The sequence below is a fragment of the Mangifera indica genome, chromosome 4, assembly GCF_011075055.1.
Source record: "Mangifera indica cultivar Alphonso chromosome 4, CATAS_Mindica_2.1, whole genome shotgun sequence".
Taxonomy (NCBI): Eukaryota; Viridiplantae; Streptophyta; class Magnoliopsida; order Sapindales; family Anacardiaceae; genus Mangifera; species Mangifera indica.
The window spans coordinates 6,133,243-6,157,860 of NC_058140.1; the positions used below are offsets into that span (position 1 = coordinate 6,133,243).

General features: G+C 33.7%; 1 protein-coding gene across 1 annotated transcript; it reads left to right on the forward strand.

Moving 5' to 3' along the window:
• The first annotated feature begins 2,429 nt into the window (after positions 1–2,429).
• On the forward strand, positions 2,430–4,199 carry LOC123214828 (amino acid transporter AVT1I-like). The gene is made up of 3 exons (XM_044634827.1): positions 2,430–2,563; positions 2,960–3,567; positions 3,638–4,199. The coding sequence occupies exons 1-3, from the start codon at positions 2,470–2,472 to the stop codon at positions 4,148–4,150; spliced, it is 1,215 nt and encodes a 404-aa protein (XP_044490762.1). The 5' UTR covers positions 2,430–2,469; the 3' UTR covers positions 4,151–4,199.
• Positions 4,200–24,618: the final 20,419 nt, after the last annotated feature.

Genomic DNA, 24,618 nt, shown 5'->3' on the forward strand with positions numbered 1-24,618 from the left:
ACTCAAACCTTAGTTGTTTGCTAATAAGCTCAAGGCACTCTAACCTTGGCCTTTTGCGAATGACACTTGGCCTTTCACCACTTAGGCCAACCTCTAGAGTCAACTTCTTTGTGCCTTGGCTTATTAACTCTACAACTATTAATTATTGCTTGCTTTTTTCCTTTTCTTGAATTCTTTTTCCTCTCATTTCCTTTAGGCTTTCCCTCTTTCTAACACTTTCCTTCTCTTTCTTACCCATGCTCTATCTATATGTCAGAGCTTTACTGCTAGTCTTCTTCTCTACATTATTTCTACATTCTTCATAGACATGTCCATAGATATTACATTCCATGCATTTTAGAGACCTTTAGCTATATTCAACTCATAGTTCCACACATTCCCTATTTGGTAGAGCCATGTCTATAAATCTAGGAAATTCTTTTCAACATTCATTTCAATGCAAACCTTAGCCTTTAGCCTTCCATAATGGTCGAGTCCAAGTATAGTGGTTCCCCAAGGCTACTTACTAAGTAGTTTAACCTTTTTACACTCCAAAACTCTAGGGGGATGCTAAATATTTTAACCTAAACCGTCACTACCTTGATGTTCTCTGTTTCCATCACCAAGTTGCATGATGACCTTTGAATAAAGAAGGGTTGTCCACCTACCACCCAGGTTCCTTCCTCAACTTTTTTAATCAATCTTCCTCATTTTTTAACTTGAGAATGAACATGCCTTGACCATTTGAAGTAATCTCCTGGAGACTTAGGTTAGTACATATCTTGTTGGTGTATCTTTCACCATCGAGAAAGGAATTCTTCTTCCCAGGAAAAAAACCAACTGCACAACATTCCCATTTCTTAGCTCCATGCTCAACCATTTCTTTTGGAGGTGCTTCAAAAGTCTTGTTTGGCGTCTTCCTTGGCAGAGGAAGGAAGCATTCTAACTTTGAGATTATCTTCTTTCTCTGAAAAAGCTTACTCCAAGGTTTCATTGTCACCACTTGGGTACTACCTTGATTTGAAACCTTAGTCTCCAACTTGTCACGATTATTGCCTCCAAGGGGAGAAAAAGGAAGGCTAGCTGACTCCAAGTACCACGAAAATGGCTAACTCAACATGACAAACCAAACTCTTCCACGTCATAAAGAATAAAAAGGAGCAAAAGGAACAAGCAGAAGATGCAGCATGGACAACAAACTACCACAAACAAAGAGGGAAGAGGAAATGCTTTGGACACAGAGAAAAACAGAAAAAAACTAAGATGCTTGCCACCTACAGTACATAGCGCCCAAAGTCAAACTTAGGAGGGAAATAGAAGTTTTAACTACAATTAAATAGCCGCCAACATGAAGGACAAAAAGGAAGCCACCGAAGGCCAATAAGACTCCCAAAACCCCCAATAACCGTTGAAGAACACCACTCCAAAAGGGGACACAAGAGCAAACCAAAAGGAAGACTTAAAAATAAAACACACAAGAAAACGCAAAGGAAATAATCTGGAAAACTAACGAAAATATGGCTCACTGGAGATCAGTGGGGTCCATAGCCAAGGAGACTAGCACCATAAGGGCCACCAGTCAGACGAAGTGAGGGAATGATGGACGGAGATAAGGACCAAAGGAAATAGACAAAAAGTTCATGATTCTAGAGTGAGGAGAGAGCATAATCTTAGAGAGAGATTTTTTTTTTTTTAAATGGTAATCTGTTTCTTGATGATTCTAAATTATTAGAATCCATCTTTAAGAAGCAAAGCAGTCAAATAATTATCCAATATTTGTTTAAATGCGGTAGACTAATGATTTTTAAAAAAGACAAGACGCCAAGAGTTGGACTGGAGAGCTAATTCAATTCGTGCTTAAAGCTTTGGTGGTTTAATTATTATTAATTCCTTAATTAACTTCAATATTATGTCTTCGCTTTTTCCTTCTGCTCTATGCTTCACAAAATGAACCTGTTTCATATATTAAAGAGATGACAAAAAATGTATATAACTTAATTTCTATCACGCTATAGATGTAAATATCTACATCCGTTCATGCTATATGGTCAACAGAGTTGACTACTTGGCTAGAAATTTTAACTTAAAGAGGTTCATTTACCAAAGCAAAAAAAGTTGCCCGATAACAAGAATCACTACATGTTTTGGAAGGTGGGTATGCATGAAAAAATTGTGAATGAAAATGATGAAAGGAACTATACAGCACCGAGAATTTATTGTGGCATGTGACTCGGCTTCCTTTTGTAACAGATTTGTTATTTTAAGGAATTGGTGAAGACACTTACCTAATACTCTTTGTTGTTGATTGAATGGAAATCTACTCATCTTCACAATCTCCTTTCATTAACCAAGTATCTTAATTTATTTTAAAATACAATTTAAAAAGATACTTCGTGACCCACATATTAGAATATCCTTATTATTTAAGTAGTAGCCATATTTTGGGTAGTTGGCAACAAAAGATAGAAAGCAAGCACAGAAGAGAAAAAAATGGAGGGCCAAAACCAGCTCTCACAGCTACAGCAACTGGACAAAGGCACCACCTTCCTTAGGACTTGTTTCAATGGACTTAATGCCTTATCAGGTTTCTCTGTCTCCCTCAATTTCTTGCATATTAATAAATCTGCACTTCAGGAGGTTACTGTATGTAGAAAATTCTGTTTAAGCTTTTGATAGATTAATCTTTTTTTTTTTTGGTAAGTAAGTCAAATTTAATCTAAAATCTCCCTTTCTATAAAATAGCCTTTGACCAGAGCATCACTCTATCCCAATACCGTTTGTTATACAATTCGGTAGTGCTATGATATGAATTATCGCAATTTAACAAGTAGTGCTATGTTTTACCGTTTACCCATAAAATCTGCAAATATGATTTATCCATTATATGGTTGAAATTTAAGTTCTAACTGACTAACAAACCAAACATCTGCTCTAAGCAGAAGTGGTTAATCTCGAACTCATTTCCACGTTTCTCAATCAGGTGTTGGCATTTTATCAATTCCATACGCACTTTCTCAAGGAGGGTGGCTGAGCTTAATAATTGTTCTTCTTGTAGCAATTCTGTGTTGGTATACAGGGTTACTTCTGCGACGATGTATGGATGCGCATCCACTCATCACATCCTATCCTGATATAGGCAATCTAGCATTTGGATACAAAGGAAGAGCTTTAGTATCCATTTTCATGTATCTTGAGCTGTACTTAGTTGCTGTAGAATTTCTGATACTAGAAGGTGACAATTTAGACAAATTATTTCCCAACATGGAACTCAAAATTGCCGCGCTCAAAATTGGAGGAAGACAAGGATTTGTACTGCTCACTGCCCTCGTAATATTGCCAACAACGTGGTTAAGGAGTTTGGATATGCTGGCGTATGTTTCTTTTGGTGGGGTTCTGGCCTCAGTCATCTTAGCTGCTTGTGTTTTATGGGCTGGCGCTGTTGACGGCGTTGGGTTTAATGAAAGAGGCATACTTTTGGATTTGCAAGGATTGCCAACTGCTATAAGCTTGTTTACTTTCTGTTACTGTGGCCATGCTGTTTTCCCCACTTTGTGCAACTCCATGAAAGATAGAAACCAATTCTCCAAGGTGAACAACCACTTTGTCCTTTCTCGCTCCTTTCTCAAGATAATTTCCCTAATCTTAATTCTCTTTGCAGGTTTTACTTGTGTGCTTTTCTGCAAGTACCATCAACTATGGATCAATGGCCGTTCTGGGATACCTTATGTATGGACAACATTTGAAGTCTCAAGTGACATTAAATCTTCCTCTAAGAAAAATTAGTACCAAAGTGGCAATTTATACCACTCTAATCAATCCCCTCACCAAGTATGCAGTTATAATAACTCCAATCGCAACAGCTCTTGAAGAGACATCTCTTCTACGTGACAGCAAAGCCCTTAGCATTCTAATTAGATCGGTGCTGGTTGTTAGTACAATAATAGTAGCGTTAAGCGTTCCATTTTTTGGCTACGTAATGGCATTCATTGGGGCTTTTCTGAGTGTTACTGTCTCAATATTGCTGCCATGTTTGTGCTACCTTAGGATTAACAAAAGCGCTCAGCGTTTTGGATTAAAATTCTTTGTAATTGTGGGGATATTAGTAATTGGGTCCGTTGTTGGTGTAGTAGGCACCTACACTTCAGTGAAACAAATTGTAAAACATCTCTAAAATCTGAGAGAGTGCATACATTTATGGGATATTAAAATTTTTACCACTATTTTATTCCGTGTATACAAAAATGTCACATATCCTAAAGTTTTCACAAATATACCACAACAGTAATCACCTTCCCCAAAATACCCTTCTTCAATCTTTCATGCACAAATTATTTCTCTTCTTCTCTGCAACGTTTTTCTCTCTTCTTCCTCTTCTTCCAAAGTGATAAAGGAATCACTCTCTCTTCTTCCTCATCTTCAAAAACAAAAGCAGCAAGGAAGATACTGAATTCTTAGATTAAAAATTTTTCAAAGTAAGGATTTAAAAAAAGAAAAGAGCAATCCACAAAAAAACTCAACCACATCCACTGTATATACTTTGGAGGAAATGACGATCGGAGAGACCATGTAGCAGTATTTAACTAGAAAAAGAAAAAAAATTGGCATTTAATGATTTAAGTGAAACAAAAAAAACTGGGCATTTAACTGAAAAAAAAAAGTTGGCGTGAAAGTTGTTGTGTAACGCCAACCCTTAATATATGTATATAAGGGTTGGCGTATATGTATATAATATTATAATATTAATATTAATATTATAATATATAATATTAAATAATATTATTATATTAATATAATATATTATATACTATAATATTATAATATCATAATATAATAATATAATATATTATAATTATATAATTAAATTATAATATTATTATAATATATTATACATATTATAATATTATATAATATTTTATATTATAATATGTTATATATAATATAATATATAATATATTATATAATATAATATAATATTATATTATATATAATAATATATATTAATATTACCAAGGGTTGGAACCCTTGGCGTTAGCGATGCCGCCAACCCTTATATATTATATATAATATTATATATTTTATAATTATATAATTATAATTATATATTATAATATATTACATATAATAAAATATATATAATTATATATTATAATATATTATATATAATAAAATATATATAATTATATATTAATAATATATTTATATATAATAAAATATATATTAATATATTTTATAATATAATATATTATATATATATTATTAATAATATTAATATATTATATAATATAATATATGTATATATTATTTGCCAGGGTTGGCGGCAACGTTTCTGCCAACCCTAACAATATACATATAATATTATTATATATATATATATATATATATATATATATATATATATATATATATATTTTATAATATTATATTTTATATTTTATTTAATATATGTATAAGGGTTAGCATATGTACATATTATTATAATATTAATATTATAATTATAATATAAAATAATAAATAATATTATTATTTAATTGTATATAATATAATATATATAATATGTTATTATGTATTATATATAATCTGAAGAATTTATTCCATGTTTACAAAATTATGGGCTTGCTCTTTTTATTATATATAATATTATAATATATATATATTATATTATAAATATATTATAATATTATAATTTAATTTAATTATATAATTATAATATATTTATATTATATTAATATATTATATAAATATAATAATATTATATATTATAATATTAATATTAATATTAATATTATAATATTCTATATATAATATAATATTATAATAATATATATAATATTTGATTTGCTTTTATATAACAATCTAAAGAGAGAAAGGAAACTATAACAAAATGAAATTTCTGTAAATCATTTCTTCCTTCTCATATTTGTGATTTTCTTTTAAAATTCCTATTCTCATTCTGTTCTCTCTAAATGTAATAAGAAATAATGGATATAGATTAAAGATTCAAATAAAAATATATTATCATATAATTAAATATTATTTTATAACTAATTTAAAATATATTATCAATATTATTTATATTCGTATTTATACTATTATCAATATGTTAAATATTATTAAAATGAAATCTATATAATAGCTAAAGAGGGTTGTTTTTAAAGGTGGATCAAAATTGACTCAAAATCAAATTGACAAAAAATATTATTAGAATTTTGGCAAGTAAATAATATTTTTATATAAGAAGAATAATAAAATTAATAAAACAATTTGATTTATTATTGTCTTTGTTAGCCCATATCGTGTTTCAATAAAACAATGTGTCAAATACACCATACAAACAATAAAAAAATGATATCATTCAAATAATAATAAAATACACCTTTCAATCAATAATAAAATACATCTTTCAAACAATAATAAAATGACATCCAATTCATATGCATGCCCGTCCATCCATGCCTTAATCGAAATCCTCGAAGCCTGCATTGTCACATTCTAATTGAATTGAATAAATACAATCAATTTAGTAAAGTTTGCTAACATATAAATAAACTCGTAAACACTTAATACTTACTGAGGGCCCTTCCTTAGAATATGGTTGTAGCCACGCGCTTTCTTAACCTCCTGGAATGTGTTGATGTGAAATTAAATAGGTGATCTCGGGCAAGGTATTCCATAAACATAAGTAAAAAAATGCCACAGTCTCCGCTTCCAATATCCTGTTTTGGGACATCACGAACACACCTGTATTGTAATGTCAGTGGAAGATCTGGCGATGGAATTCCCTTTGATATATAGAAGTTACTCGCCTTCATTAGGTGTGTAAGTGTCCTAAATGGCATCAATAACTTCTTCACCCTCTCTATGCTATCAGTATACTGGGCAGACTCATATATATACATCCTCCATTCATTTATATCCAATACGCCACACACCCAATGTTGGTTGTCGAAGTTGATCAGAATGAATACCTGTCGACCAATGAAGAGAAATAAGTATCAATAATCAGTTTGACCGTAAACAACTTACAGTTGTACACCACCTTCTTAACACTACTCCATGGCCGAAAGAATTCTTTTGTCCAAAGTGAGATGTCATTGATTTGATCTAGAAAAAACGTAGGTCACTCCATATTTGCACCCAATTGTTTAAACTCACTGTAACATTGTGGGAGAAGTCCAACAAATTGGGTGGAAACAGTTGTCCAGTTACCATCTAGAAACGATTTATGGAGTATACCCATAAAAGCTTCAATATGCTGTGTTCACAGATTAATCACATCATAAGTTGAACGTGATAAATAATAGGAACAAATACAAAGGAAGGGTACATACCGTGTTTTCCAACCATTCCCTTAGTGTTACAATTTGGGTCAACCATGGTTTGGGCATACGGGCGGTCGTTCCAGCTGGTCCCCCGAGGAAGACGCGTTGACTGTCATTATCAGATGCTCGATCGTAACATAATGTGAACTCTGTATAGCACCCAGCCAACTTAGGGTCAAAATCAAGTCTTTCAATTACTGGTTGTTTGTTCTTTTTTTCCTTTTCTGGATTTGTGAATTGACTGACCAACTGTTTCCCTTTTCGCAGTACACGTCCAAAAGCTAACACTTTTTTAGTTGTTGTCGGCTTCTGAGCAGTTGTTGGTTGGTCCTAAACTTGTTGTTGGACTTCCTCGTCTGATGATTCGTCTAACTAGGAAAAAGTTAAAAAATTTATGTTTATCATAACTTTATAATTAAGCAGTTGAAAATAGAAATTAAATAATACAACTAATTGAAAATAAAAATTAAGTATGGTGGATAATAACCTGTACTAATTCGAATGCCTGAACATAAGAACCCTCAAGTTCTATAATTCGATTATTTAATGATTGCATTTTTTCCTGTATCTCCCTTTAAAGCATCGATGTTTGTTGTTGCCATTAGTCTTGCATCTCCTCTCGAAACATCGATGTTTGTTATTGCCATTGATCCTGTAGCTTCCCTCGAAACATCGATGTTTGTTGTTGCCATTGCTCTTGTAACTCCCCTCGAAACATCGATGTTTGTTGTTGCCATAGGTCCTGCAACTCCCCCCGAAATGTCGATTGTTGTTGTTGCCATAAGTCCTGCAACTCCCCCTGAAACGTCGATTGTTGTTGTTGTCATTGGTCCTGCATCTCCCCCCAAAATGTCGATGCTTGTTGTTGCCAATAGGACTGCATATCCTCATGAAACGCTGACGATTGTCACTCCCACTCCGTGCGCATCTTAGCACCGTGTTGGTCCAATTGCTGTTGTATCTTAGAGCTGATGTCTCTTCCATGTTCCATTAATATTTGTTGAAGACAGTCGTATAAAACACCATTGTATGACGTCCCATGGACCGAGTGTCTTACAGGCTCGTTCACTGGATGCTCACGAGAATGGGAGGCGCGAGAAGTAGACCTCTGTAGTAGGGAAGCAGGTACATTAGGTGTGGCCTTACGTGACCCTCAGGAGGATGACACCTGTGGAGGGGATGTACGTCCAATAGGAGACATCCTAGGAATCACGGGTCTGACACCTCGTGATGATGGCATTCGTATAGAAGTAGTTGAAGACATAGAAGACCCTTTGGGGGTTGTCTGAAAGGCAGTAAGACGGTTCGACTGAGTGGCATCATTATTAACTGAATGCATAGATGGTGCATGTTCTCCCATAAACTCCAAAGCTTGAATATACCACTTAGAGTGACGCTCAATCTCGGTTGGATGTAATGGAGTTGTAATCTCCTCTTACAACATGAAAGAAATTTATAACGATTATTGAAATACAAAACGAAATAATAAAATATAAATGAGCAACATACCGGAGAAGCGTCCCAAAGTATCGATATGTCATCCCATGAAGGTAGAACAATTGTTTTCCATTTTAGGATACGGGGGATTCGATCATTTGCTTTCAAACGGATATAAGGCGATAGATTCTGAATCATCTCATAAATCCAATACTACACAATGTACAACAAAAATGATTAGTATTTACAATAGTCATTAAGTATGTAAACTTTATCTATTATATGATACTTACTTGAAAAGCAATCGGGTATCCTAAAAGACTGTAACTGAGAAGTGGGAGCGGACTTGTGTATGGCGGGTAATGTTCAACACAATATTGGTATTTGTTATGTATACCTTTCCGTATCGAGTCGACTGTTATATTCCATGTCAGTGTTCCCCATGGGTATCGACTAAATGCAGCTAAATTGTTTGCTAAATGCAAAAAATGATCAGGTACTTTGGTTCTGTTGTCCGCCCCTAATAATCCTGTAAATGCGCAATACAAGACTGCAAACTTCAGTGCGTCGTCATCATTGTCCCCCCAAACTTCATTATTGAATGCTTGCTCGATCTCCCCATGAGACAACAACCTGTGAATGTTCGGAAAGTATTGCTCTCTTAATCAAGGCGTATCCGTGCAATCAACGTAATTGGACACGTCCATGTCCTCCCCGAAAATCAAACCAGTGACGAGTGCAAACTCAACAAGGCTGAATCGAAATTCAACACCATTTATTCTGAACCACATTTCTCTGTCTGGGTTCCCACGATTGATCATACGTAATAACATTGAATAAAAACGGCACTGAACCGTGGCTCCACTAAATCTAATAAATGTCCAAAACATGTTGTCCGGAAAATGACCCTTTGACTAGATGTTAGTTTATTCCTAATTATAGTCAAAGTGTCCATTTTTGTCCGGAGTGACATGTGCACACGAAATCTGTATGCATTGTGGAATCTGTAAGCCCCCTCTTAATAGTTGATTGCAAATACCTGAAAATTTATATTAATTCCTTAAATTACACTACCGAAGGAAACTGAATTATTATTATTAAATTAACCACCTTGTGATGGATGGGATATTTTAGTGGTATGTTTGTTCTTATAACTAGAGAGCTAAGAAGACATGTCCTAAAAATACAAAAAGCAATAACTTACCAGATTAATATATTACAATTTGTACAGTTTTAACATAACACAATTTCTTCAAATCACTACAATAATCAGATATGCACATACTATATAGGTTGAAAGATATAACCAAAAAATTAATAATAATTAAAAAATTCTAATGTTAAAATATAATTGACAATTATTAAAAAGAAAAAAATTGGGCTTTTGAAGACTGAAACAATATCACTATGACTTGAATCACATATAATTAATTATATGTGATTAACATCAAAATTAATACTTCATAGATTTTATCCATTAAGAGCTAGGATCAACAATTCATCATTAATTATAATGAGATAGATTTATAGGAGCAAACCTAAAACTTGCAAGCAAATTAAATTGCATGCAAATATTTATAATAAAAGAGAGCATTTATGCGCAAGTAAATACAGACCACTAGTGTTTGCAAAGCTTCTGCATCCTCATTTACTACAAATTAGGTTATCATGTTAAAGGTAGGCTATCAATGCATTCACCGACACCATAAAATTAATGCAAAATTCAAGCAGTAACAAGTAGTTCAACTATTCATCTATATTCTATTCTACAATACCTACAGAATTATGTACAAATTATACTCATAAAACAAATCATGTGTAGATCTGCAGGGAAATATTGTCCGATTCACTAGGGTCTTTTTATTAATATAACTTGTTGATGAGAAATCACTAACCAATTTTGAATTTTTATCTCTTATAATTTTTTATCTCTTTATTCTACAATTAAATGTAGAATTATGCTAAACTACATAATCTAACCCACAAAAAATTGCTAAATGTTTTATACATGAAAAAGGACAAAAATTGCTAAATTATGCTAAACTACATAATCCAACCCCAATGAAGAGATAAAAAATCTTTGATCATATTATTAATCTAACCCAAAAATAAAAATATAATAAAAGATATATTATTAAATTTGATAGAACAAAACCTAACTTGTCTTCCTGCCATTACGTTGAAAGTATCGATGTTAGATGAAGTTGTATGTTGGATTTCCTTCTAAACGAGAAAATAACCCTAAACTATATGGACGCCGTTTTTGACATACCTTCGCATGTGCATCGGTGATTTGTCGGATTTGGCCATTATTTCTGATCGACATCATTCAATAATTATGTCGATCGCGAATGTAATGCCTAACGCTTTTTATGGGTTCTGTAATTACCACATAAAGGGTAACATGCGTTCGCAATTCAAAAAAACTAAACATATTGAAGGTCTATTTTGGAGAGCTGCTAAGACATATCGTCTCACGAACTTTCAAGCTGCTATGAGTAGAATTGCTAGAGTCAATCCCGCTGCAGCAGCCTATTTGACCGATATTGGGTATGACAGATAGACACGTGCCCACTTTGGAGGATGGCGGTATAATATTATGATGACCAATATTGTCGAGTCTTTCAATGCTTTGACACGGACTGCTCACGCTTTGCCTATCACTATATTGGTAGAGTTTCTTCGAAGCACGTTGCAACATTGGTTTTTCAATAGACGAAACATGGCTGGTGCGTATGACTAAAATTTATTCAAATGTTTTTGTTTTTTCATCGCATTTATTTTAGTTGTTTTTTTGCAGGTGAGAGATCTCACCCGTTAACACCATGGGTTGAGGACAAGCTTGCTCGACATGTGTTCAAATCTACCAATATGGTTGTTAAACCAATCAACATGTAACAATACGAAGTTCATGATTCACGACAACAAGTTGATGTATTTTCGGCTACCTCTCCAACCCTAGCTTCCAATTCTCTATCAAGTCTCCATTTGGCTCAAGCCACCATTGAGAATGAAGAATTAGCTCCATGCAAGCCCAAAGATTCATTGCTTTTTCCACATTGGCCCAACTTTACTTTTGGGTGCAATTTCATTACTTGCATCCAAGGCCTTAATGAAATGGAAACTTAAATGAGTCCAAGAAGCCAACTCCAAGCCCACTTGAAGCCCAATATGCCATGAAGCCCATTTAGTTGGATTGCAACTAAATGGGAAGCAAGTAACTTTAGTTGGTGGACATAGTTCCACCTTTTAGGGAAAAGTTGTCCCTTTTTGTTGTTTTCTTGAATTAATATAGTATGGCCTTAGTATTGAATGAATGGTTAAGCTTAAATGAAGGGAAAAGCTTCCATGTCAAAATTAATGCTCCATTTTGCCGCCACTTGCTCTTGTATATATGAAAGTGGATTTTCATTTGTAAGCTAGACTTCTTTGCTAATGAAAAATTCAAGTAAAGCTTTGTAGCTTTTCTTTAGTTGCTCTTTCCTTTATCCAATTCATCTTGGAGGAAGAATTGGTGGTGGAAGACCCCAAGGTTGGTGGAAATTTCCTTTATGCCTTGGTTAACTTTCTTGTTACCCCTTGAAATCCAAAGTGTGAATGTGTGTTATATGCCCGGGTACTGTTCACAGTATGTAATTTTGCCATTTTCAGATTTTGCCATCCAACTTTCAAACTAGTTTTGAATGCCTTGTTGATTGAGTTGTGATTGCTATCATATATCATTAGAAAGCTCTTTGAATGCCCTTTCCAATGAACCATAATTTGTATGTTTTGGAAGTCATTTGATTGGTCAAATTGGAAGACAAAATGCTGTTGTGCCATATGAACAATAAATTCCAGATTTTCAGTTTGTGACTTGTTGCATTGCCTTGATGGATATGCACCACAAGTGTTCATCGTGAATCTTCAATATCGAACGTGTGATTGTGGAAAATTTCAACATTCTCAGATTTCGTGTGCACACGTTACAACTATAGCACGGTATAATAACCTATCGGACTGTGTAACCTGGGTCAGTACGTACTACTCTACTGAATATTTATGTAGGGTGTACGAAGAAGATATTAATCCACTGGAGGATCAGTCAACTTGGGCACCATCAAATATGTCTACGATTTATCCTCTAGTGATGGAGCAACGAAGGTCCGGTCGCCCTTCTAATCATTCAAGAAGACCTTCACAGGGAGAGGAAGTTCGACAACAATACTGCAGCCGATGTCATCAACCTGGTCATACTCGTTTGAAATGTCCAAGTCCAGCTCCAGTGCCTGTGGTTAGCTCGTCTCGTACACCTAGTAGCACACGAACCCGAGGTTGTCATACTCACAATGCAAGCCATACGGCCGAATAGGTTATCATATTGAATCTGAGATGGGGTTTTGTACATGTACGCGATGACAATAGATTTTAATGTATTGCATGTTTACTTTTATGTAATTTATCTATTTGGTTTTGTACAAATTTTAATGTATTGCATTTTATTTTATTTTTTTTGTTCAAACTCTTACATGTATGTGCTGACAATGGATCAAAATAGTTGAATAGATTTTAATGTATTGCATGTTTACTAAAATTGAGCTTCTGATGAGGAATGTTGCTTTCTTATTTTCTACTGGTTTTTTTGGTTTTGCAAATCAAAACCATTGTCAATCATCTATCAATCTATGAGATACAGGTTTATTTATAATTTTTCCACTTTGATATTCTACTTTAAAATAATAATCAAATGAAATGCAAACTTATTTGTAAAATTAATTAATATGTGACAAAAGTAAGCATGGTTAAGAGATATGTATATATAGAGAAAGATAATGGCGTCCGGTACTTGTAACCCAAAATTAAGCATGGTTAACAAAAGTAAGCATAGTTAAGCAAACTTTCTAAAATTCAAACCCAAATTCGGTTGACCGAATTTCTGAAGGCCAAAATACATGGCTTCTGGACAATTCGGAAGCTGATTCGGTCGGTCAAATTCGGTCGATCGAATTTATTCACATTTTACCCCCTGAATTTTCAAAAATTGCAATTTGACCCGTAAAACTTTGAAAAGTGACAATTTAACCCATTTTTGAAAAGTGACAATTTATTTTCATGTCCAAATTATGAAGATGTTGAACTCTATGTTGAAATAATCTAATATATTTTATAGTTATTTGTGAAACTTCTAAGACTGATGAAAAATATAATATAATATATTTTATGTCCAAAAAATTATTAATAAATATAATAAAATATATAATATATATAAAAAATAATATTATATATATATTGCCAGGGTTGGTAGGCAAATAATATATACATATATTATATATATAATATATAAATATTATTAATAATATATATAATATATTATAAATAATTATATATATATAATTATATAATATAATTATAATATTCTAATTAAAAATATAATATAAATAATATAATATATTATATTATATAATTATAATTATATAATTATATTACAGTATAATATATTAAATATAATAATAATATAATATATTATTATAATATATAATAATATAATATATAATAATATATAAAAAATATTTTAATATTATTATTATATTATAATAAAATAATATATTAGATATATTATTATAATATTATAATATAATTATAATATATAAATTAATATAATAATATAATAATATAATAATATATATAATATAAATATAATATATTATATATTAATATATAATATAATTATAATTAAATAATTAAATAATATATTACATAATATATAATATATATATATATATATATATATATATATATATATATATATATATATATAAAATAAACGCCAACCCTGGCAAAAATATATATTATATTATATTATATAATATATTAATATTATTAAAAATATATATAATATTATAATAATATAATATATTATAATATATATATAATAATATATATATATATAATTATAATATATAAAATTAATATAATAATATAATAATATAAATAATATAAATATAATATAATAATATATAATATAATTATAATTAAATAATTATATAATTATATAATATATTACATAATATATAATATATATATTGTCATGGACATCCAATGAGAATGTAACAAGTATCTATCTCAACCATACTACAAAGGATCTCAAATTTGTAGGTTTTCCTTTAAGATAAAGGTAGCCTATATTGTTCATTTATTCTCATACTCAAACCATTCTTAATCCAACTAATACCATATAGAGTGGGACGAGGCTCAATTTCTTTTTTCTTTTTAGTATATATTAACATCGCTGAAGTGAGAACAAAACAACCTAATCTTGACTTGATGAGATTGGCTTCAAGCTAGCGAAATCTATACAACTAAGATCCAAATTTAAGCAATAATGAAACATACCTTTTCCCATAGGACAACCCCCTAGGTGAAAAGGATTACAAAACTAAAACCAAAATAAACAAAAGAACACCTCCTTGAATGATTATCTAAACTAATTCAAAGATGGGAATCAAAAGAGTCTAAAACCCAAAAAACAAACACTGAACCTCCAAAAATACATAAGACTAGCTGGAAGAGAGTAATCATAAACAAGAAAGGTTCCACTAGGAGAAAACACAAGCAATCAATTTGGCAACACATAAAGATGACGCATCAAGCCAAAACAAAACCGTCTGCAATCTCTTGTGTCTCCACTCAAGGCATGCAACTAAAGCAAGACCGAAACCACAAGACAAAAACCATAACACAATAGATTGTCCTCTATTTCATTCTAACTCTTGAGATAACTCCTATGGTAACCCCAATTCCAAATAATGGCATCATCATCAACTTTAAATTTGATTTCCTTCATGGAAAGAGCTCTTCTCTTACCATAGACTTATTTCTTAAGATCAAATCTTAAGTATCCCTTTCAACTTGAGTAAAAATTTTGTTATTGTGTTCTCTCCATATGAAGTAAATTGTTGCCTTAAAACTAAGTTTAGCCAATATGTGCTTCAATTTACAATCTATCCAACTTGAGCTCACCAAGCCAACATAGTCATTCCATGGCACCACATGATACTTAAGATTGCTCTAGCTTAGTAATTACCTTCAAATTCTTCTAGTAATCAAGAGAAGAAGAGATGACCTAAACTTTCCATAGGTCTCTTACAAAATGCACACATAAGAATATTGATTAAACCAAGCTACATTAACTTATCCTTAGTGAACTTTCTTCCCTTTACCATAAGCCAAAGAATGAAAACATGTTTGAGTATATGACATTTGAACCAATTGATATTATACCACCCAACTTGTTGTTTTCTTGATCTAAGAATGCACCAAGTCAATTGAGTGCTAAAATCTCCATAAGACTTTACCTCATCATTACCACCCTTCAAAATAAAATTGATACTTTTTTTTTTCCATAATCTCCCAAGAGTTTGCACTCGGCCATAACCAGTTTCCATCTCAAATTATATCTTCCACTTTAGTCGTAACTCCATAAGCTGCCAAGAGTTTACACTCGTCCATAACCAGTTTCCATCTCAAATTATATCTTCCACTTTAGCCGTAACTCCCAACTCAAAATCATAAATAATATGTTTACCATATGTATCCACTACAAAGCTAAGAGGATGCCATTTGTCATACCAAAGACTAATTTTCTTTCCACCACCAACTACATAGTTAATGTACAATTTAGCCTTATCTCTAAGTTTCAAGATACTTCTCCAAGTCCATGAGCAAATTTGAAGAGTGTGCATATTCCATAAGAACTTATCCTTTAGATAGTGCCAAGAAACCTATTGTACCCAAATGGAATCCTTTTTCATGCAAGTTATGTTCCACAAATGTCTCATCCTTGTAGCCTTGTTCCATTCCTTTGTTCACATCAAACCAAGCCCTCCTTTTTGTTTAGAGATGCAAACATTTTTTTTTGGTAAGTAAAATTATGATGTATCTCTAGCCACTTCTGATACAACCCTTGCTAATCGATCTAACAAGAACTATAACAATCTCTTGGAATCTTGCCTAAAGATCTATCTAGCATAAACCAAAAGAATTATAACCCTCTTGTTATCTAACAACAAGGAACTCTAATTATCAAAGAAAGAATTCAAAACTTTCTCAAGAAATGAATTCAAAGAAAACTCTCACAAGAACTTTGGAGAAATTCGAAATTTTGGATTAAAATCAAGTTCCCATAATCTTGAGTTTAATACATATATATATGTTGCTTCTAACCCTAAAAAACGAAATAAATCCTTTAAAAAAAAGGAAAATAACAACTCATGACAACTAAGCACTCTCCTAATTAAACTAGGATTCCTAGTTAAACTAGGATAACAATTAGATAATAACTAAACAAGCTTTCCTAATTAAACTAGGATAACAACTAGATAATAACTAATCACAAAAGGGCTAGTTGAATTGATGTGATTTGGGCTTCCATATGCATATTTGACTAAGCCCAACATGTGCTCCTTGCTGCCCTTAGACCAATTCATGTATTTGGGCTCCTTGTGTTAAAGTAAGCTCTTTTAATTCTTCAAATTGAATTAAATGCATAAGCCTTGAACTACACTCCATGCTTGTCATGTCGTTGATCATGAGTTCCCTTTTGACTTCACTTGGACTCTTTCCCATAAGCTCCAAATGGCTTTGAACAAGCCCAATGATTGCCGCTTTCATCTTCTTGGCTCTTGCTCGTGTAATTGGGCCTCCGTCATAGCTCAATGGATCCAACTTCTTCGTGTTTGTTGAAGTAGAATTTGAACCTCCATCGTTATGCTTCCCCATGTGCGAATTTGGTGAAGTTATCCCTTGATCATTCGCATCATTCCCCCCTTCCTCAAAAGGATTCGACCTCGAATCTCCACCTGCATAATCAAAAGGAAGAAGGTCAGAAACATTAAAGGTTGCACTAACATTATACTCACCAGGGAGATCTAATTTATATGCATTGTCATTAATCCTTGCAACAACTTGAAAAGGTCCATCTCCTTGTGGGTGAAGTTTAGATCGCCTTTGCAAAGGGAACCGTTCTTTGCGCAAATGTAGCCAAACCCAATCGCTAGGCTCAAAAACCAACTTCTTACGCCCTTGATTCCTTTGGTTCACCACTTGTTGGTTCCTTTTATCTATGTTTTGCCTCACTTTCTCATGGAAATTGCGCACAAATTCTGCCTTCTTAGCACCATCAAAATTAACACGCTCTTCCAAAGGTAAAGGAGATAAATCTAATAGTGTTAAAGGATTAAAACCATACACAATTTCAAAAGGTGAATAATGCGTGGATGAATGCACAACCCTATTATATGCAAACTCTACATGGAGTAAACTTTCATCCCAAGACTTCACATTCTTTTTGATGATAGCACGCAATAATTGCCCTAAAGTTCTATTCACAACTTCAGTTTGACCATCAGTTTGTGGATGACAAGTAGTACTAAATAACAACTTAGTTCCTAATTTCGCCCACAAGGTCTTCCAAAAGTAGGACAAAAATTTTGCATCCCTATCACTAACAATAGTTCTTGGCATACCATGCAAACATACTACCTCTTTAAAGAACAAATCAGCAACATATGAAGCATCATCAGTTTTATGACATGGAATAAAGTGTGCCATCTTAGAAAACCGATCAACTACCACATAGATGTTGGCATTACCACGTCTAGTCCTAGGTAGTCCAAGTACAAAATCCATAGAAACATCTACCCAAGGTGAATGTGGGACAGGCAATGGCGTGTACAAACCATGTGGATGCACTTTAGACTTAGCTTGCAAACATGTGATACAATTAGTGCAATACTTAGAAACATCAGATTTCATGTTAGGCCAAAAAAAATGCTCTTGTAAAATATCTAAAGTTTTAGCTATGCCAAAGTGACCCATCAAACCTCCTTCGTGTGCCTCACGAATTAACATCAAACACAAAGAACACTTAGGCACACAAAGCTTATTCAAACGAAACAAGTAGTCATTATGCTTATAAAATTTTTCAAAGGCAGCTTTCTCACATGCATTATACATATTGCTAAAATCATGATCATGTGCATACAACTCTTTAATATGCTCAAAACCAAGCAATTTAGCATCTAAAGTAGTAAGAAGTGCATACCTTCTAGACAATGCATCAGCCACAACGTTTTCCTTACCTTGCTTATATTTGATGACGTATAGGAAGGATTCAAGAAATTCACTCCACTTTGCATGTCACTTATTGAGTTTGTTTTGACCTTTCAAATACTTCAAACTTTCATGGTCGGTATGGATGACGAACTCTTTAGGCACAAGGTAGTGTTGCCACGTCTCTAATGCCCTCACTAATGCATACATTTCCTTGTCATATGTTAAGTAGTTCAATGCTGCGCCATTCAATTATTCACCAAAGTATGCAATTGGCTTGCCCTCTTGCAAAAGAACAGCACCAATTCCCACTCCCGAAGCATCACATTCAATCTCAAAAGTTTTATCAAAGTTAGGCAAAGCAAGAATAGGAGCAGAAATTAACTTAGATTTAAGCATATTAAACGCACTATCTTGTTCATCACCCCACTTAAAACCAACATTCCTTTTAATAACTTCTGTCAAAGGGGCGGCTATGCTAGAGAAATCACGCACAAAACGCCTATAGAAACTAGCTAAGCCATGAAAACTTCGAACATCCCCAACGTTTTTAGGTGTAGGCCAAGATTCAATAGCCTTAACCTTTTCATTATCAACCTCAATACCATGCTCGCTAACAACATAACCTAAAAATGTAACCTTAGGCACACAAAACATACATTTAGCAAGCTTAGCATGCAACTTTTGTGCACGTAAAACACAAAAAACAGATCTCACATGCAAAATGTGGTCTTTAAGTGATTTGCCATACACAAGTATATCATCAAAATAGACAACAACGAATTTGCCAATAAATTCAAGCAAAATATGGTTCATCAAGCGCATGAACATACTAGGAGCATTAGTTAACCCAAAAGGCATCACTAACCACTCATATAAACCATATTTTGTTTTAAAGGCAGTTTTCCATTCATCTCCTTCTTTCATTCTAATTTGATGATAACCATTAAATCAATTTTAAAGAATATACGTGCACCATGCAATTCATCTAACATATCATCTAAACGAGGAATAGGATGGCGATACTTTATAGTGATTTTGTTGATGGCACGACAATCAACACACATACGCCATGATCCATCCTTTTTTGGCACCAATAGAACAGGAATGGTACATGGGCTCATGCTTTCTTTAATCAACCCTTTTGATAACAACTCATCCACTTGACGTTGTAACTCTTTTGTTTCTTTGGGATTGCTCCTATAAGCTGGGCGATTTGGAATTTGTGCTCCAAGAATGAAGTCAATTTGATGTTCTATCCCCCTCAATGGCGACAAACCATCAGGCATGGATTCGGGAAACAAATCTTCAAATTCCTAAAACAAAGCTTGAAAAGAACTAGGGAGAGAAGAGAGAATTGAGTTAGATTCAAAAGATAAACACGCATCCTTGAATACCAATAGTATTAAAGGCTGCCTTGTTAAATAAGCCTTTCGAACCTCACTCCCTCTTGCATAAAAATTGCCTTTTACCTCTTTTTTTGCCACTCTTTGCACACTATTCTCTCCTTTTGCATGCGCACTCTCATGAATTTTTTTCTCACCGCGCATCCTCTCTACTTGCTCTCCTTTTTCCTCTCTATTTGCACACCTCTCTTGGCTTTTCTCACAGCTCTCCTTTTGCTTGTGCATCTTTTCTTTTCCATGTGTACTCTCACATTCACTCAAAGTTTTTTGATCTTCGTATACTTCTTTAGGCGTCATAGGTAACAAGTTGACATGTCTACCATTCATGTTGAATGAATATCGGTTAGAATACCCATCATGTATAACATGCCTATCATATTGCCAAGGGCATCCCAATAATATGTGACTAGCATGCATAGGTACTACATCACATAAAACCTCATCATGATAACGCCCAATAGAGAATGAAATTAATGCTTGCCTCGTGACCTTAATATCCCCACTATTATTTAACCATTGCAACCTATAAGGTCTAGGATGTTTAGTTGTTTTCAACCCCACTTTATTAACTAAACCAGCATTAACAACATTAGTACAACTACCACCATCAATAATCATACTACACAATTTATTATCTATCATGCATCTAGTATAAAAGATATTTTCGCGTTGTACCTCATCCTCCTTAGCTTGCATGTTTAGAGCACGCCTTGCAACCAACGTGAAAATTGGTCCTTTAGGGGCTGGTTCATCGCCCTCTTCTTCTGAAACATCCTCCAATGGTGGTATATCACTCAAGTCATCATCATCCTCGCTCCCATCTTCACTCACCACCTCCCCATTGCGTAAGGTCATCACCTTTGCATTTGGACATTGTGCAGCTCTATGTCCGTATCCCAAGCACCTAAAGCATTGTATATCACGTGATTTACCCTTGGATTTGTCATCCTTTGGTTGCATTTTTGGTGTAGTGAGCTCTTTATTTTTGCTTTGATCAGATCTGCCCTTATTTGTATTTGTATCACCTCCCTTGTTCCCTTTCCAATTCGGCTTCCATGATGTTGGGGTCGAAATAGCCTTGGTTTTTTATCTTAGTTGTTTTTCAATCTTGGTTGCCATGTGTACCATATCCTCAAAATCTACATAATGATGCAACTCAACAAGGTTAGCAATATCACGGTTCAAACCTGAAAGAAAACGTGTCATAGTAGCTTCCCTATCCTCCTCAATGTTGGCTCGAATCATGGCCATCTCCATCTCTTGGTGATATTCTTCAACACTATTGGATCCTTGATTCAACCTTTGTAATCGATTGTACAGCTCCCTATAGTAGTGTTGTGGTACAAATCGCTTCCTCATGATTGTTTTCATCTCAAACCATGAAGAAACAAGACCTTCTCCGCTTCTGCGCCTAGTCGAGGTAAATTGATCCCACCATACACTAGCATAGTCGGTGAATTCAACGGCTGCCAATTTCATCTTCTTCTCTTCGGTGTAGTTATGGCACTCAAATACACGCTCTACCTTCTTCTCCCACTCTAAATATGCCTCTGGATCACTTTTACCACGGAAAGCTGGAATCTTCATTTTGATTGAACCTAAATTCCCATCTTTTGATTTGCCTTTGTTGGAACGTGTAGATCCTTCTTCTTCAATCTCCCATTTTAAATCATCAAAGAGGCTACGTTTTGTGTCTCTTATCTTGCCATGGCTAGGGGTACCTTGTTCCAACCTTTCCAACCTTTCTTGGACATTACGGTTTTCACTCCTCATGTCCTCTTGTTGTAACATCATCTTTTGTAACATTCCTTGTATTGCTTCTAAGGTAACTTTTGCCTTAGGGTCCATGATGTAAACCTGCAAGAAAAACGTTAGAAAACACCTATTCTAACACTCCCTCACGTGTTTTCGCTCAAATGTGTTTGCAATACTCTAATACGCTCACCAAAACAATCACACACAGAATTTCCCCTTAGAGTTCTTATTTGAGTTGACCTTTACTACTCACTTTCTAAAGAGAATTACAAATTAAAGTCCCTCGACAATTAGAGCTAACAAAAAAAAATTAAATTATGGCCTTTGAATTTTTTTTTTTTGCCTTTCTTTTTTTTTTCGTTTTTTTTTTTTTTTTTTTTTTTTCTTTTTTTTTTGGATGACTAATTAACACTAAAACTCTTAGCTAAACAGATCTGGAAGCCTTCGAACACCTCTTGAAGCTTGGATCATGATATGTGATTTTGGTGATACTTGATGCAAATCGGCAAGGAATGGAACTTTGGTGCTTTTGCGGCTCCTCTTGATTTGATGTTGCCCAAACCACTTGTATGAAGAATTTTGATGTTGAATTTGCTACTGCCAAATCACTTGATGATGAATAATGCAATTTTTTTTTTTTTATATTGATGCACGAACACAAGACTAAAGGTTACGTAGCTTATACTAGACCCAATGCTCTGATACCAAACTGATACAACCCTTGCTAATCGATCTAACAAGAACTATAACAATCTCTTGGAATCTTGCCCAAAGATCTATCTAGCATAAACCAAAAGAATTAGAACCCTCTTGTTATCTAACAACAAGGAACTCTAATTATCAAAGAAAGAATTCAAAACTTTCTCAAGAAATGAATTCAAAGAAAACTCTCACAAGAACTTTGGAGAAATTCAGAATTTTGGATTAAAATCAAGTTCCCATAATCTTGAGTTTAATACATATATATATGTTGCTTCTAACCCTAAAAAACGAAATAAATCCTTTAAAAAAAAGGAAAATAACAACTCATGACAACTAAGCACTCTCCTAATTAAACTAGGATAACAATTAGATAATAACTAAACAAGCTTTCCTAATTAAACTAGGATAGCAACTAGATAATAACTAATCACAAAAGGGCTAGTTGAATTGATGTGACTTGGGCTTCCATATGCATATTTGACTAAGCCCAACATGTGCTCCTTGCTGCCCTTAGACCAATTCATGTATTTGGGCTCCTTGTGTTAAAGTAAGCTCTTTTAATTCTTCAAATTGAATTAAATGCACAAGCCTTGAACTACACTCCATGCTTGTCATGTCGTTGACCATGAGTTCCCTTTTGACTTCACTTGGACTCTTTCCCATAAGCTCCAAATGGCTTTGAACAAGCCCAATGATTGCCGCTTTCATCTTCTTGGCTCTTGCTCGTGTAATTGGGCCTCTGTCATAACTCAATGGATCCAACTTCTTCGTGTTTGTTGAAGTAGAATTTGAACCTCCATCGTTATGCTTCCCCATGTGCGAATTTGGTGAAGTTATCCCTTGATCATTCGCATCAACTTCAACATTTTTAGCCTCCAAGTTCTTAGCCATGCACCACTTAGCCCAAGCTAATGAAAGGAATGAGGGAAAAGCTCCATGCAAGTCTAAAGAACCTTTGCTATCTCCAATTTGGCCTAACTTTACTTTTGGGTGCACTCTCATTACTTGCATCCAAGGCCTTAATGAAATGGAAGCTTAAATGAGTCTAAGAAGCCAACTACAAGCCCACTTTGAAGCCCAAGTAAATGAGGCAGCCACTCATCACTTAAATTGGAGCCCAAGATGCCATGAAGCCCATTTAGTTTATTTGCAACTAAAAAGGAAGCAAGTAACTTTAGTTGGTGGACACAGTTCCACTTTTTAGGGAAAAGTTATTCCCTTTTGTTATTTTCTTCATTAATATGGTATGACCTTAGTTTATTTGATTGGCTAAGCTTAAATAAAGGGCATAGCTTACTTGTCTAATTAAGGCTCATTTTGCCGCCACTTCCTCTTGTATATAAGAGTGGTTTTTTCACTTATAAACTTTAAACTCCTTTGATAGTGAAGTTTTCAAGCAAAGCTTTGTAGCTTTTCTTTCTTTGTTTGTTTCTTTATCCAATTCATCTTAGAGGAAGAATTGGTGGTGGAAAATCCCAAGGTTGGTGGAACTTTCCTTTATGCCTTGGTTAATTTTCTTATTATCCTTAAAATCCAAAGTGTAAAGGTGTGAATGTGTGTTGTATGCCTCGGATATTGTTCACAGTGTATGATTTTGCAATTTCCAGTTTTTGCTAGCAATTTTGTGACAAGTTTTGAATGCCTTGTTGATTGAGTTGTGATTGCTATTATATACCATTAGAAAGCTCTTTGAATGCCTTTTTCATTGATATATAATTTGTATGATTTGGAGGTCATTTGGTTGGTTAAAATTGAAAGACAAATTGCTGTTGTGCCATATAAACAGTAATTTCCAGAATTGAGTTTATGTTGTTGCATTGTCTTGATGGAAATGCACCATTTGGCATCAGAGCCTAGGTTGTTTGTGTGATTTGTTGATTGATTTCTACCTCTCGAAGCTACTGTTGACTGTTGGAATTTACTGTTCACTA